This window comes from Adiantum capillus-veneris, chromosome 4 (assembly GCF_014529385.1).
Source record: "Adiantum capillus-veneris isolate H3 chromosome 4, ASM1452938v2, whole genome shotgun sequence".
In the NCBI taxonomy this organism is placed as follows: domain Eukaryota; kingdom Viridiplantae; phylum Streptophyta; class Polypodiopsida; order Polypodiales; family Pteridaceae; genus Adiantum; species Adiantum capillus-veneris.
Genome location: NC_140934.1, coordinates 89636393 through 89652632, shown reverse-complemented (window position 1 = coordinate 89652632; position 16240 = coordinate 89636393). Strand labels below are relative to the sequence as shown.

Genomic DNA, 16240 nt, shown 5'->3' with positions numbered 1-16240 from the left:
GGGGCTATGAAGTGCGGCGATGCCAATGAGTGATAGAGAGACCCTTCAAAAACTACAACTAGCACATCACAATTTCAAAGCCAAGATGAATACACACTTGGAACCATCCTCACAGCACTTCATGATACTTATGTTCATTTTAGATGAAGCCGCTATTGCTCTTAGTGCATGGAAAACCCTAGAATAGCTATTTGGAGCAAAAGGAAAGCACTCAAAGATTTCACTTAAAATGCAATTATGTGGACTCATGATGGGCCGTGATGAGGGCCTCTCTAGACTCATTAATAGGCTTAAAGAGCATTTTCACACAATTAATGTACATTGAGTTGCAAGTTGAAGAAGAAGACAAGTAGTTGTGCCCTTCCTGAGGAATATGACCAAATTGTAAATGTGCTCAAGGGAAAGGAACCAATACCCTCAGCTGAAATCATTGATGTAGCCAACATTTGTTGGTGTTATGAAGCAAGCAAGGTAGTGCTTTGGGTGCCTATAGGTGTAGGCTAAAGTGCTAGACCAAGAATGAAGGCCCTGAGCATGCGAGTGGGTGTTGAAATGTATGCTTTAGGTGGTTCCTTAGGCAAAAAAGGATCCATGATGGGGCCAATTAGATTCATAGTTCTAGGTGTCCAAAGTGCTAGAAATATTTGCAAGAGTGTAATCCTCAAGATGCTCTATAAGTCGGTCTAGACGACCCTCAATTGGAGCCATAGAGAGAAAGTTATTGCAGTTGGAAGGTGGAATTCTTTGTAGATCCTTGATGGGATGGGTAGGTGCATATGGGTGGTCAGATATGATGTCAATGGATATATTTGAAGTGCTCGAGTTGTAGTGCATGCATGTCCTTTTGAAGCGTCAATTGGAGCTCAGATGGGCAAGTTACGGCCAGCTGAAGTTTTGTCGGGAGTTGTGTGGCAGTGTGACCTCCTCAAAAGGTTTGCCAGTAGTGATCTTTTTGGACTCCCCAATTTTTTCTAAAGTTTTTTCTAGTGTGGGCAGTCAATTGGAATTGATGGCTCATCAATCGGAGTTGTGGTGGTAAGATATGCCTAGTCAAATGCAGAAGCAGTCATAGGCAAGACGATGTCAACTGGTTTCTTTCAGTTTTGGACCCTTGGTTTGCGATCTCGGGAGAGTTGAAATTTGGAGAGGTTCTTACGAGTCGTATTTGGTGACGTAGGCTTGTGCCATGTCTTTACAAAAGGGTAATTCAGCCCTAGAGGAGCAAATGGGGAAGGGTCAAATTGGGCTCAGGAAAACAGTTTTTCCTTGGACCTCATAGTGGTTATTCTAAACTTTTTGGAGAGATATTGGCCTCAAACTACTATGTGGCCTTCAAATATTCCTACATGGGGTTTGAGGGGCTTCCTACCCACAATATATATAGCACAATGTGGATACCTCATTACCATCACAAGGAGGAGGCAAGATCTCTCCTTCAAGCCTATCATGGTGAGGGCTCTGCTACGCAGGCGGTTCCACACAATATTGGGTGTACGTCCTTGTGTTTTGAGGGTGTTTTAGTGCAATGATGGTGCTACTTGTGGGTGCCAGCCATTGGCAAAAAAGGATGATGTGGTAGATACTTGGATGGGGCCGTTTCTCACGAGCCATCGAGCTCCAATGTTTTTTGAAGGGAAACCCCCATCGACACTAGCAAGGTTTTTATTGCCAAGGGTGAGGGAGTGTAATTTCAAAAGGGTTTAAGAGGGAGAGAGAGGGAAATTCAAATGTAAAACTTGAAGAGTCCCAAGGGGTACTAGAAACATTTCTAGTTTTGCCTGCCTCAGTGAGAGAGAAATTGAGAAGCTTGTCAAGCTAAAGAGCACCACCCTCCACATGTTACCAAATCACGTTGCCAAATGGGCCAATGGGAGAGCAACTACCAAAAGCGGATGAGCCTCTCCTATAAGGGTCTTTTTGAAAAAAAATTGGGCTTTTTGCATGCTTGTATGAGGGGAGCCAACATCAAGTTTTTTTGGTCTCCTGTGTGTAGAGGTGTGTGCCTCCAAAGTCCAAGGAGAGAGAGTTAGAGTATTCTTACACAAAAACCAAGTGGGTCTATTGTTAGCTGTAAGAGATCTTATGTTGTTTTTTGAGTATGATCAAGCTTCCATAGCCATTTCCCAAGCATCATTTCCCCTGCCTCCTTCTCTACTTCTTTTGATTTTGTGTTGTGGTGTCGGCGTGTGTAAGCAAGTGGGCCCTCGTGCCATTTTTAATGTGCATGTGTTGATGGTGTGAAATCGAGTGCGGGTTCTCTCACGGTGAGCTTATATGTGCATTGGTTTATGCACACATGGTGTTTTGCTAGTGGAAGTGCGAAGTTTTAAAGGTGTTTTTGAGAAAACAAGGGTTCTATGAATTCTTTGAGCTATAGAGAGGCCTTTGTGTTGTGTTTCGGGTGTTTTCCCTATCTCCATCTTCTAGTGTCCCCACGAAGGAGCACACTAGTTGTTCCTATTTGAAGGTAAAGTGGTGGTTTTGGTGAGGCTAAATGTGTAGGTTTTGAAGAGAAGGTGTTGCTAAAGAGGATGTGGTTGGGTTTTCTAATTTTCACTGGGGTTGAAGATGTGGAAACTTGGCTCCAGGATTATGGTTTGTTTTTGTTGGAAAGCATCTTATCAAGCGATGTAGGTGTGGTTCAAGTTTTTTGGCTCCTGGTTCATGGTAAAGCGAGGAGATGGTATGATGGGATACTTGAAGAAGAGAAGACATATTGGGAGGCCTTGGAAAAGGCCGTGGAAACAGTCTTTTGGTGCAAGTTTGTGGCGGATATGCAGTTGGATGAAGTGAAGCAGAAGCTAGAAAGGTTGCAACAAAGGTTGGATTGTGACTTTTGAGCGTTCGAGTGGGAGTCCGAGGCTCTTTAGTGACATCTTATCAAAATAAGTAATGAAAAATATGTTGGTTTTTAAAATCTAAGCAAGTTTATGGATTGTTTGCATGAGGAGTTTTGAGACAAAGTGGAGGTAGATAGGCTTGTGTCGTATGAAGAATATGTGGCTTTAGCAAGAGGACGGACTAAGAAGATTTTGAAGAAGGTCCAAGAGAGGCAAGAATGGTCAAGTTTGTTAGTGTCAAAGCAGGTTGATGCAGTGAAAATCAAGCCAGATTTGGGGCAAAGGGATTTTTTTGGTGTGAGAGGAGCTAAGGGTTGTTTGGTTGCAGAGAAATGGAGTGGTTTCTATGCCCAAGGTGCCAATTAAAGAGGCTCCAACTATGGAGGAAGTGCGGGTGGCTCCCAAAGGGGTAGAAGATCCACGAAAAAGTCCAGATATGATTGGTCAAGCTCCATTGATGTGTGCTAGAGATCAAAATGTGAGGTTTGTAGATTAGGTCAAAGCGGTAAAACTTGAAGAGATTTCCGATCTCAAGATAGAAGAGGGGGTAGAAACAGGTTATAGAAACTCTCTAGATGCATATACCACTTGAGAGATTGATTCATCCCATTCAAGGTACGAGGAGTTTGTTCTCTTCCATGTGGGTAGAGATGTGATAAATGTGTGTGAGGATCAAGGAGGAGTGCAAGCTGATATGTCGGACATAAGCCAAGTGGAGGAGTCCAGAACTACACGTGAAGATATGTAGGTGAGGGTGCTTTGTGGTGCCATGCTGATGACTATGCTCGTGAAGGTTGCAATGGAGTGTGATATAGTGGTGCAGAAACTACAGAGCTCTACAAGGAAGGATGAGGCAGCCTCCACTATGGGAAAACAATAGGTAGGAAAAGTGGTGATTGCAGATATACCTTGTGACTATGGCGAGATGGGTCCATGTTGAAGTTTGTTGGAGACGGATAGTGATAAAGTGGGGCAAAGTGAGTATGCCTACTCCTATGAGGAGGGAGATTCTGTGGAGGTTCTACTGAAAGATGATATGGTATGGTATGAATTTATCTCTTCTTTGATTGAGGATGTGGTAGCAAAACAAGTGTTTGAAGAGCAGGTAGATGGAGTTGACTTGCAAGAGGTGTTGCATTGCAACCGCATGTAAGACATCCCGCATTGACGTAATCATTTCATTCTAATCCATAGCCTTTAGCGTCGCCAAACCGCGGCCTAATTTCATCATAAGTAGGAATTTAAGCTAGAAAATCACAAAGTAAAGCATAGGCAGGGTATTGGGCATCATTGCTAAGCATTTAGATGCATTCTGGGTCGAGAACGACCAGGTCAAAAACATGTGTACTTGACCTAAAGTCGAATTTGAGACCATAAGCATGTGTGATTAGGTCTTATAAACATGTCCTAGAAGTTTCGTAATATTTGGATGTCGTCTGATGCTGTAACGGTTATGATTTGTTTGTCGATTAACGACTAGCTTTTGGTGATTTCGGTCATTTGAGTGTAGCTTGAGTTAGATGCGAGTTGTCTGTTGTTTTCCAAGAGATTGACAACCTCTTATAGCTTCTATGCACTAGTCGAGTTAGCTTCGTCCCATGGATTGACAATTATGTTCATGGTTCTCGCTATGTCTGCAATAAGATAGGAATGAATTTAGAGACACGTCCCACATTTGGCACCGCTTCCGGGGATCGAACAGACCTAAACTAGAGAAAACACGAGCGTCTTGTGTAATTGTCCATTAACTTCCTCTAGGTTCGCGTAGAGTTAAACTTTCTCTTTAAAACCGTATAGCTTAAGAGTGTCGTCTTTTGCTGTGTAGAGGTAGCTTGGGAGTAGATTGTACTTGCTAAGTACCTTCTTGTAGGATTGTAGGATTAGATTAGGATTTTGAGAATGATTGATGGACAAGACAAGCCTTAATATCAATGCTCAAGAAACCATAAAAAACAAGAAAACAAGTGTTTATGGACACTTTCCACAACCCAGTTGGAGTAGAACCTAGGAGTAGGATAAGTAGAATCTAAGGTGAGATCTCAAATCATTGCTCACTCCAAAAGAATCATCTGTGAGTTGTTTATTGAAGTTACAAAATTTCAGGTATACAGCTTGAAACAACATCAAAAGACTGTCAACCACTAAAATCGGCTAGAGATTATGCTCTAAAAGTTGTATGAACCAGTGGTGGGTAAGCTTAAGGATGCATTTGAGGTAAATTTTCAAGAGTTTGCAAAAACTCGGATTATTTACTTTTTCTGGAGATTTTAGGCCAAATTAAATTTTGACTTGACTCAGAGACTTAAAACAGGTCATAAAAAGATTGTCCACCCCACTGAAAAAATTACAAAAAGTATTATGATCATTTTAAGCCAAAAGTAAATAATCGTGATAATTTACTTTTAGCTCAAAACTTACCAACATTGATACGAGAGACATGTTTGCATGGGGTGAGTTGGAGGATCCTTTGAATGTTCTTTGCAATCATATTGCACTCTACTTATTTATACAATAGGGCATTTGTATGGACATGGGTCCTACGGGCAAGGCCACCGGCACGGCCGGCCAGTGTGTACGCTAAGGAGAGGCTATAAGATAGCATGGTTGGGTGGAGACTAACACACCCATTACCACCACCCTTTCATTGGTATTCGAGCTATTTTTGAAAAAGCAAAAAAGCGAGAAGCATGTGCATGCGACGCGCTACTTCTCTCCCAAGTTTCGCAGACAGCGACCTCTCCGATGTGCAACAAAAACAAGGTAAGCACAATTTTCTATGTATAGCATGCAAAGGCAGACAGCAACAGCCGGCTACAACCGCCCCATCTACACCCTCCACAATGCACGACCAAGGCACATTCGACCAACAACTCTATGGCACCAAGGCTCCAAAGGCTCCGTTTGCTACGCGCATAGGAAGGCCCTCTGAACACTTTCATGAAGGATGGTTGAACCCAACCCATGAGGGTAAGAGTCCAACACTCTACCATCCAAGCTATTCAACCTCGTTGTGTATAACAAGAAAAGATAGCATACTTGCGTTGACAAGAAAGCTAGAAGGAAAAACAAAGCTTCAAACTTCAAGGAAGTAGTTTCACCCTTCCTTTTCACTTATTGGAGAAAGGCAAGTTTTCCTCCAAAGTTCATTTTTCTTCAAGGAAGAAGCTTCACACGTGAAGAAAATTCTTCACAAAAAACGACGCATTTTTGTGAAGAATCTTTTGTGAAGAATCAACGAAGGTGTTCTTACAACGAACGACACATGAAGCGCTAACATTTTTGCAAGGTGAGGTTTGCATGAAACGCAAATCGCCAAGCATAAAAAGCACAAAAAATTCAAGATTTACAAGGTACGAGTTGATATCTTTTTCTCTCTTTACATTAGTGTGTGTTTACCATGGCCACTGAGGATATCCCACCTACGCACACTTTTGATTTTGAGCACGTAGATCAAAATCAGGGCTCCACGGGTGCTGCTGACACTAATATGCATGACGATGATGACCTAGGAGATCATGGCCTTGTAGATATGGCTACTTTCAAGACTTTCGAAAATCGCCAAAGCGTATTTAACTCAACCTCTCTGCACTCAATGCAAATGTTACAAATCTTACTAAGCTACTTGTGAAATTTATGAATTCACAGATACCTCAAGGAGCCACAAGTGGCACGGTTCAAGGAAACCAAGCTCACACAACTCAAGGAGTCCAAGATACAAGTGCTTCAAAAGATGCAGACGGTAGCAAAGAGCCACAAGTGACACGGTTCAAGGAAACCAAGCTCACACAACTCAAGGAGTCCAAGAGACAAGTGCTTCAAAAGATGCAGATGGTAGAAATGCATTGCTTAACACTAGGTTGGTAACCTAACAAGACATAAAAGTGTCCTTTCAGGGTTTTGAGAAAAACCTCCAAAACCATAGTAGATCCATTCATTTTGTAAAATCCTTTTATGAGGTTATAGTTCAAGGCCTACTACGCATGGAAAAAATAAGAAACTTGTAAAATTTCTCATCTTTTGGTCACACCAAGCCTCCAAAGTTGATGGACCAGTACATTTTCATCAAAACAATCATTTCTTCTAAAGAAGCCAAGGAGGTTGAGAGTCAGTTGGCTAACTACCTTGCCCATGGTTTCATTATACCTAGCACTTTGTCTTGGGAATCACCAATTCTATTGGTAAAAAGGAAAGATGGTACTATACGCATGTGCATAGATTATTGCGGATTAAATGCTATAACCATCAAGAACAAGTATCCTCTACCTCAAGTGGACGAGTTGTTTGATCAACTCCATGAGGAAAGATACTGTACAAAGATAGATCTTCGTTCAAGTTACAACTAGGTGCGTATCCTTTTGCAAGATATCTCTAAAACTGCCTTTAGAACACTGTTCTGGCATTTTGAATTTCTAGTTATGTTTTTTGGTTTAACCAATGTGCCAACTACATTTATGAAACTCATGCATAGTGTCTTACATCCCTATCTTGGAAAATTTGTTGTGGTTTTCCTTGATGACATTCTCATTTACAGTAAGACTAATGATGAACACATAAAACACTTACGATTAGTGTTTGAACAGCTAGGAGATCATGCTCTGTATGTGAAGCAAAGTAAGTGCAATTTCTTTAAAATAGAGATATATTACCTTGGTCATGTGATCTCTTATTCTGGCATCAAGACAGACACTGAAAAGGTCACTGCCATTCTGCGATGGCCACATCCCAACATGGTTAAGGAGCTTTAAATATTCTTAGGCATGGCTGGATTTTAGTATCTCCGTAATTATGCCGAAATTGTTGTTTCTATGAAGGATCACTTAAAGCAAAAGGTAAGACCTTTTCTTGGGAAGAAGCCCAAAAACGCAGTTTTAAATAGCTCAAGGTAGCTATAGCCACTGCTCCCATCCTATCAATCATTGACCCACTTAAGTGGTTTGTGGTAGAGATTGATGCTAGTGATAAAGCAATTGGTGTGGTACTTCTCCAGGAGGGAAGACCTATAGACTTTGAAAAGTAAAACGTTAGATAGAGATCAACAGAATTATTTTTTCTATGAGCGAGAGCTCTATGCCATAATTCACACTTTACAAAAGTGGCGACACTATTTATATGGTGCCGAGTTTGAAGTAGTTTTTGACCATGAGAGTATCAAATGGTTTACTACTCAAACAGACTTGAAGGGCCATAAAACTAGATGGGCAGAAATCCTTCAGGATTATGATTGTAAGCTACGATATCGCAAGGGGCGATATAATGTAGTAGCGGATGCATTAAGTCAGATGCCTCAGATTAATTCACTTGCTTTCACAAAAATAAAGAGTGGATTTTTGGAGTCATTACGTGACAAGTGTGCACAAGATCAATCATATGCTAAAGTGTGGAGTGAAATTTTGAAAAGGGATCCCTCTTACTCACAGGTCTCTGTACAACCAGATCAACATGTCTCTACACGTGCAGATAAAAACTCCAACATACAACAAAGCTCCACCCCTACTCAGGAAGAGCTTAAGTGACGGAATAATTTTTCCATTAATGATGGCTACTTACTCTACAAGGGTAGAGTATGGGTGCCAAAGGACTCAGACACTAGGCACCAAATATTATTAGAGTGTCCCGATAGTCCAAGTGCTGGTCATCCAGGTATTCGTAAGACGTATGCCTTAATTTGACGGAAATTTTATTGGCGAGGCTTACATCATGATGTCCAAGAGTACGTACTAAACTGCCAACAATGCCAAGTAAATAAGGCAGAGTGCCTCAAGGTAGGTGATCTTTTACATCCTTTAGAGATTCCACAAGGTAAGTGGGAGAGTATATCTATGGATTTTGTAGTAGGACTAGATACTACAAATCCTGGCCATGATGCCATATGGGTAATTGTAGACCGTCTCACAAAGATGGGTCAATTCATTCCCACTAAGACTACGATTAAGACACCAGAATTAGCATGACTATTTGTAGAGCATATATATAGACTCTACGGCCTTCCAGCTAGTATCATTAGTGATAGAGATCGAAAGTTCAATAATCACTTTCGGAGAGTTGTCTCAAAAGTTGGAAACTAAACTTAATCTAAGTACGGTTGATCATCCAAAAACAGATGGTCTAATCAAAAGATTTAATCAAGTGCTAGAGGATATGCTACGAGCGTATGTTAGCAAGAAGCAAACCAATTGGGAAGACTACTTACCTATATTGGAATTTTCAATGTAAGGACATGGGTCCTACGGGAAAGGCCACCAACACGGTCGGACAGTGTGTACGCTAGGGGGAGGGTATAAGATAGCATGGTTGGGTGGAGACTAGCACACACATTACCACCACTCTTTTAGCACTACATTTAACAGTTGCTCCATTGACACTACTGAGGACTATAGCTATTCTCATTGGAGGTGCTTTTGAAGATTTATGTCCTACTTTTGTCATGGTCCCATCTTGATCTAAATGTGTCTCTATGGAGGGTGGTCTAAAACTCTGTTTTCCAATCTGACTTTCATCAGCTAATTTAGCTGGCAATGTTTGGATCTTTGGACTTCCTATTGCTTCCTGGTTGTCTGCAATTTTGATCTTCTTGCCTTGGTGGAATTCTCTACTCAATAGATTTCGTGGTTGCTCTTTGCTCTATTTGATATGCACTTCTTGATGCCTGATTTGATATAAGCTCTTCTGAGGTTAAGTCTGATGGAGATGGATCATCTTCAATAAGCTTTGCTTTGGCATCGGTCTCCATTTTAATTGTGCTTGAGGACTTTGTGATGTCATCCAAGAGTGACCAGTCCTGGTCTTCATTCTTTGTTTTCTTTGACAAATTCATCTTCATTGAATTCTATATCTCTAGGACCTTTTTGGTCCAATGGAATTCCCACTATGATGTTATCTGTAAGATCTTTTGTTGTGATCACATGGAATTGGGCAATGATGATCTGTGGACCTACTTGAATGGCGATGGAGATGATTCCCCAGCATTCTGCTTGTTTGTTTACAAATATGCTCACAAATTTATGAGCATGTTCCAGCTGTGGTTGGCCACATTTTTCCAAGTGCGAGAAGACATGAGGTTCTTGTCTAGCTAAAAATCTAACTTTACTTCACTTGAGATCTTTTCTTCGTTTCACCAACAATGTTGCACTTGATCGTCTCAAGATCTTTTTTTGTACTGATTGATTTTGTTGTGGCAGTTTCCTTGGGTTGAACTTTTTCCACATTGTCTTTGTCTTGATCACCTGCTTCTGTTGATGTTGGCTTGTTTTGCATTACTGCACCTTTTTCTTGCACAACTGATGAGCATTGTCTGCTTGCACTTTTGTAACTTTTGATCTTAGAAGATGCACTATACTTTCTGGAAGAATCTTTCTCTTCGAAGGAGATTTTGGTGGTAACCTTTGTGTAGCTTTCTGGACTTTAGCTTCCATTGACTTTGACTTTTTTGTCATTTGTTTTGGCAGCTTGAGGCTTTGCATCATCTTCAGATAGTCTTTGACTTCAGGTTTAACATCCATAGGGGCCTATACAAGGTCCTAGACCTGCTTGAAATCATTGCAATTTGCATCTCGATATGCATATGCGAGCTTCATCACATGTAACTATTTGAACACTATGGGATTTATTGGATTTTGACTTTGACTCATGGAGATCAACTGAAACTTTTGTCCTTGATGATCTTCATATAAGCATTTGTCTATAGATTGTGAGGGAGCCTTGGTTAATTGGAAACTTCCAACAATCATATGATCTTTCAATGGTTTTTTCTTTGAAGGGGTCTGTTGGCTAGAGGCTCTAGGACTTCTAACTGACATTGCAGTTCCTGGTACAAGAGCTGAGCTTGATGGGTTTGCATCTCCCCCTTCCTAGGGTGATCACTATAGCTTGCTTCATTGTAAGAGTTCAAAATTGTGGCTCTGGTTTAGTCTCACCTTTTGAGATTGTGAAGGTACGCTTTGGGTAGCATTGTTGATGTTTGGCATCTATAAAGCTTCTCCATAGTTTCCTATGTATCTCCGTGAAACATGAAAAATTATTCCCCAAGTCAAGTTGTAGATAACATTATCTTTGCCCTGATATTGTCTATCCCATGTCTCTCCTATGATATGAGCTTCTGTGGTTTTCGGACCCAAGTCATGATAAATCTTAAACTCTCGTCTATATCTACGATTGGTTTGGTCAAAGTATACGCTCGTTTGGTTACAGCGTCAAAGCTTGATTTTGGATGGATGAGAGTTGCCTCTGAATAGATATTTGGGTTCACTCGGGTAATATCCTTCATCTCTAGAGAGGATGGGCTATAATAGTTTCTATCCTCTAAAATGAACCATCCTTTCTGATCTATCACTGGACACTCTTCTATGAGTTGGTATGTGGACCGTTCAAACACTGGTTGATCCTTTTTGTTTAGTTGCTCTTTTTGGTCTACATTGTGTGCATATGAATTATGTGTACCATACAATGCTAACATCGTTATGTTTGATGTGTCCCTTAGACTCATGAATGATTGCACACTTGTGCCAATGGATGCAAAATCATTTGCAAACCTAACAGTCTTTTCAAACTTCGGCGAGATCTGGACACCTTGACCAAATTCGTACAGGAATTTGTTGTTCAAAGAATAAATTTTAAGCTTTTCAGGTGCCTGTGCATCTTTATGCTAATTTTGAATTTGTAGTGTTTTCATTGGTGCTCTAATGGTAATGCAGAATCATCTGATTGTATCCAAAGTGACGAGTTAGATGTACTTACATTGAGATTCGCATTTTCAATTTACTCTATGCCTTGTTGGCAGTTGATGTGTCCTTGTTGTCTGGATTTCTTGGGCAGTCTTCAGAAAAATATCCACCTTTTTGTCCACAATCTGAGAAATACACTGGAAAGCGGGAAGTCGGAAAACCACCAGCACACTCAGTGAATGCCTCTTTATAGCCCAGTGATTTCACAACACCCCTATCCCCTAGCAAACACACACCTAAAGTCCCAATCTGCAAGCAATCAATATCCAAGCCCGAACCCGACCAACCTTGACTGTATACACTCGATTGCAAAGCATACAATAAGTTATCTCGACCTCTAATCCTTGATAGCACCATACACTCGCATATAAATAGACCTCATATTCACAGACACCCAAGATCATCGACAAACTCAAACTCTCCCGCTAGCTATCATGCTCAAGATACCCACCACAACGATACAAAAGAGCATCCCCTCTGGTTCTAATCCGACATCTATTTTGCACACATTATTTTCACTTTAGACACACTCACACACTTGATACACCATAAAACACGAGAGAAAGAGAGAAGGAAAAATATCCACTTAAACAACGAGAATATAGCAGTTATGCCAATATCTATGCAATTGGCTATGCTTTAGAGAGGTCTAGAATGATGCTTTTTTGCCGTTGATGACGGTGGAACACAAGCCGGCATAACTATGCAATTGGCTATGCTTTAGAGAGGTCTAGAATGATGCTTTTTTGCCGTTGATGACGGTGGAACACAAGCCTTACTCCTGCACACCTGCTCTACTTCATAGTAAGTTCTTTGGCGCTCCTTTCTCAGTTACCATTGGGCCCTCCTGTGGCAGTGCTTTTAGCATACAAATTCCCCTCTTTGGAGGCCCTGCATAAGCACATCAACTCAATGTTTTGTCTCCTCTCGACTGTAGCTTTTGGCTCTCTCTTTGTGCCCTACGACACTTCCTCCTATGCTACTTGCCTTGCACACTAGCCCTAGTATTGCCCTTGCTCTTTCTCCCTGCGTTACCAAAGTCGAACAAGTCTCTCAAGCCCTGGCCTCTAATCTGTCGCCCTTGCTCTGCTGTTGATTGATCACAGCCTTGCTCACCTCAAGACGGCCCCCTCTACAGCACTCTCCAGAGCCGCCTCCTCCTGTATTCAACTGGCAGGCCCTTGCAACTGGCCCCCCTCTTCTCTCTTGCCATTCCTGGCTGGGCTCCGACCTCCCCCAGCCCCCGTGCTCTGCATGCCGCCTTTCTACCCTTTCAGCCTTCTCCACCAGACTGCAGTAGCGCCATCCTTTTTCCATGCAAAAGTGCCTGCACGTTTCGGATAACTCGAAGCTTCACCTAAAATAAACTTCTTCCTTAACTCCCCATCACGTGCCTTCGACTGGCCATGCTAAAAGAACACCAATTTAACTTTGTAGCTCGTGTCACTCGTCATCCTCTTGCATCTTTAAAACCTTCTTTTGTCTCCTTGCACCAATCCATTGATCATATGCAAGGCTATATTTTTCTCTTGAGTACTTAGACATATAGCCGTAAATGTTGCCGAACATCCATCTTAAGCTTTGCATATTGAGAATAATTCTGTCACAACTTGAGTGTCATAGCCCCAAATCAAAGAGTTATAAAGCACCGACAATAGCAAAAAAAACTGAAGCGGTGCCTTTTAATCATTGCTAAGATTCTCCATGTAGAAGGATTGAAACCCACCTTTGACCTCCCAAATGCCACACTTTGCATACATACCCTGGTGGAACCTGCTTTATCCTACATCATGTACTTGCACAAGGACTCTTCGACCACCTTGTTAGCTTTCACATAGGTGCATCTAGTCTGTCGATGAGTCAACTGGATCTGGCTGCACCATCATTGCCCACCCCCTCGTTGAGCATTCATGCTCAACCATAGCATTATTTATGTAAAATAGTAATGTATAGACAGAATGATATAACATAGCTACATAGGCTGCATAAGAAAAATGATGATATAGTGGATATATAGATATGATAGAGATAGATAGAAAATCATCTGCTACTGCAATCATCTGCCAGGATCAAATGGAAAGCTCGAGGATCTCCCAAGCATGGTGTAATCTCCACCTGGATCAAAAACAAAACATTGGTCGTGGCCATCCACTTGTAAAACATGCACATCCAAGCCTTCCTTTGCACTTCTTGGCCAATAGACACGCCACCCTTCCAGCTCTTCATAGCTTGGAGCTTTGTCACCCTGTATCCACAAGCCTTTGTGCCAACCATAAGAATACTTTCCTTCACTTGAAGGACCTATACCATAAGCATCTATCCTGTCATCTGCTACAGAACCCTCCATATCATCATCTTTATCATATGAGCATTGAAACCTTCATAGTACACCTTTCAAAGCAACCTGGAACAACATAGCTATCAATAGCATAGCATAAAGTAGCCAAACCTTGCCATTTGCCTCCACTTACTGCATAACCAAGCAAACCTGATCCCTTTGCAAACTTATAACCAAACCCTCTATAAACGGCTCCAAGGCCACCTTTTCATACTCAGGAGTATGACTTGCTAGAGATTCAATCTATTCGTCAAATACCTCATCTCCTGCAAGGTTGGCGTCACCTTCCTCGTTGCATGGAGCCTCACTCTTATAGGCTGCACCTGTATCAGTTTCCATAGAGTCATCTGCCGGAGCTAGCTCTCCACGGACACACACAAACTCCAAAACTTCAAAGTGCACCTCGACATGCCCATCAAGGCAAGGTTGCCCCACCCCTTGCATAGACAGATCAACTTGACCTACCACAACTTCTGTTCCTAGCTCCTGCAAGTCATCCTCAAAAACTTGCTCTTCAATTAGGTCGAATGCACAATCAAACCATACCTCATAGGGACTCACCATCACAAGACACAAGATAGGGTTGTTCGACTGGCCTGTTCACACAAGGCATCTCCACACTTGCACTATGCTCCTCTTTTACCTTCAAATGACTGGCACGCAACTCGTATACATCTTGCTCCACTTCATCTACATGAAAAACATCATAACTTTCATACCTAGAAGACATGGACTCCGTCTCCAAATGCTACCTATGTCCAAACTACTGTTGGAGCTATGAGAAATGTAGGACTCCTCTTCTGATCTTTCCGGTTCTTGCACCTTTGTTGTCAGCCTTGTTGTCGCTCTAGAACTGACACCTCTCCTTTGAAGTCTTTTATCACTTTAATTTGTCCTCTTGAGCAAGCCTGGTTGGCACTTGTTCTACCTCTTCTACCTTGGGATCATCTTCATGTGCTTTGATCACATTCATATCAATAAAAAAAGGAGCTTTTACCTCTTGATGCTCATCAATCTGTTTGGACCTAGCTCTACTGGCTGTTGCGAGTATAGACTGTAGCAATCCTGCCTCCATCTTCTTCTTCATTTTTTTGACTCTTTGCTTTGGCAACTTGGACAGCTTCATCAAAGGTCCTTGGATCTTCATAATTCACTCTCTCACGAACATAGGGATGCAAGCAAGATAGAAACCTTTCCTGTTTAAAATATCCGGCATTTGTTGCTTGGGTAGCAGCCGCAAAATCCCCCCAATAAGCTTCAAATCTATCAACAAAAGAATCAAAATTTGCACTTACGTCGTGCTGCAAGCCTTTGATCTTTGCATTTGCTTCCGAAGCTGACACCACCTTTCGATACCTTTGTAAGAATTGCTCGCAAAATTCAATCCAAGTCTGCTTTGTGCATCTTCTAAGCCATCGAACCAAACTTTTGCTTTACCTCGCAGCACCAAAGGTAGAGTACTTTGGAGCTTGGCTTCATCACCTGGCATTCGCAATACTATCAGCATGAATAACTCAAAATCTTCAATCCAATCATCAGCATCTTCATCTCCTTTGAACACCGGATCCAATTTTTTCTTCATCTTGACTCAAGAACACCTTGTTAGGAAGCAATCAGTGGATCCTCCATGGGGGCACCACAAGATGAAAAGGGGGAAGTCGGAAAACCACCAGCACACTCAGTGAATGCCTCTCTATAGCCCAGTAATTTCACAGCACCCCTATCCCCTAGCAAACACACACCTAAACTCTTGATCTGCAAGCAATCAATATCCAAGCCCGAACCCGACCAACCCTGACTATACACACTCGGTCGCAAAGCATACAATAAATTATCTCGACCTCTGATCCTTGATAGCACCATACACTCACATATAAATAGACCTGATATTCACAGACACCCAAGATCATCGACAGACAAACTTTCCCGCTAGCTATCATGCTCAAGATACCCACCACAACCATACAAAAGCACATCCCCTTTGATTCTAATCCGACATGTATTTTGCACACATTATTTTCACTTTAGACACACTCACACACTCGATACACCATAAAACACAAGAGAAAGAGAGAAGGAAAAATATCCACTTAAACATCAAGAATATAGAAGTTATGCCAATATTGATGCAATTGGCTATGCTTTAGAGAGGTCTAGAATGATTCTTTTTTTCCGTTAATGATGGTGGAACACAAGCCTTACTCCTGCACACCTGCTCTACTTCATAGTAAGTTCTTTGGCGCTCCGTGCTCAGTTACCATCGGGTCCTCCTGTGGCAGTGCTTTTAGCATACAAATTCCCCTCTTTGGAGGCCCTGCATAAGCACATCAATTCAATGTTTT

At 41.7% G+C, this 16240-nt stretch overlaps 1 protein-coding gene and 1 pseudogene across 1 annotated transcript; both read right to left on the bottom strand.

The window, feature by feature from the left end:
* Positions 1 to 12129: 12129 nt before the first annotated feature.
* LOC147459574 (uncharacterized) lies at positions 12130 to 14628 on the bottom strand (annotated as a pseudogene).
* A 327-nt stretch (positions 14629 to 14955) lies between these two features.
* LOC147459573 (uncharacterized) lies at positions 14956 to 16119 on the bottom strand. Its single transcript, XM_086510814.1, has 2 exons — positions 15194 to 16119; positions 14956 to 15094 (listed from the first exon to the last, which is right to left on the bottom strand). The coding sequence occupies exons 1-2, from the start codon at positions 15478 to 15480 to the stop codon at positions 15049 to 15051; spliced, it is 333 nt and encodes a 110-aa protein (XP_086366940.1). The 5' UTR covers positions 15481 to 16119; the 3' UTR covers positions 14956 to 15048.
* Positions 16120 to 16240: the final 121 nt, after the last annotated feature.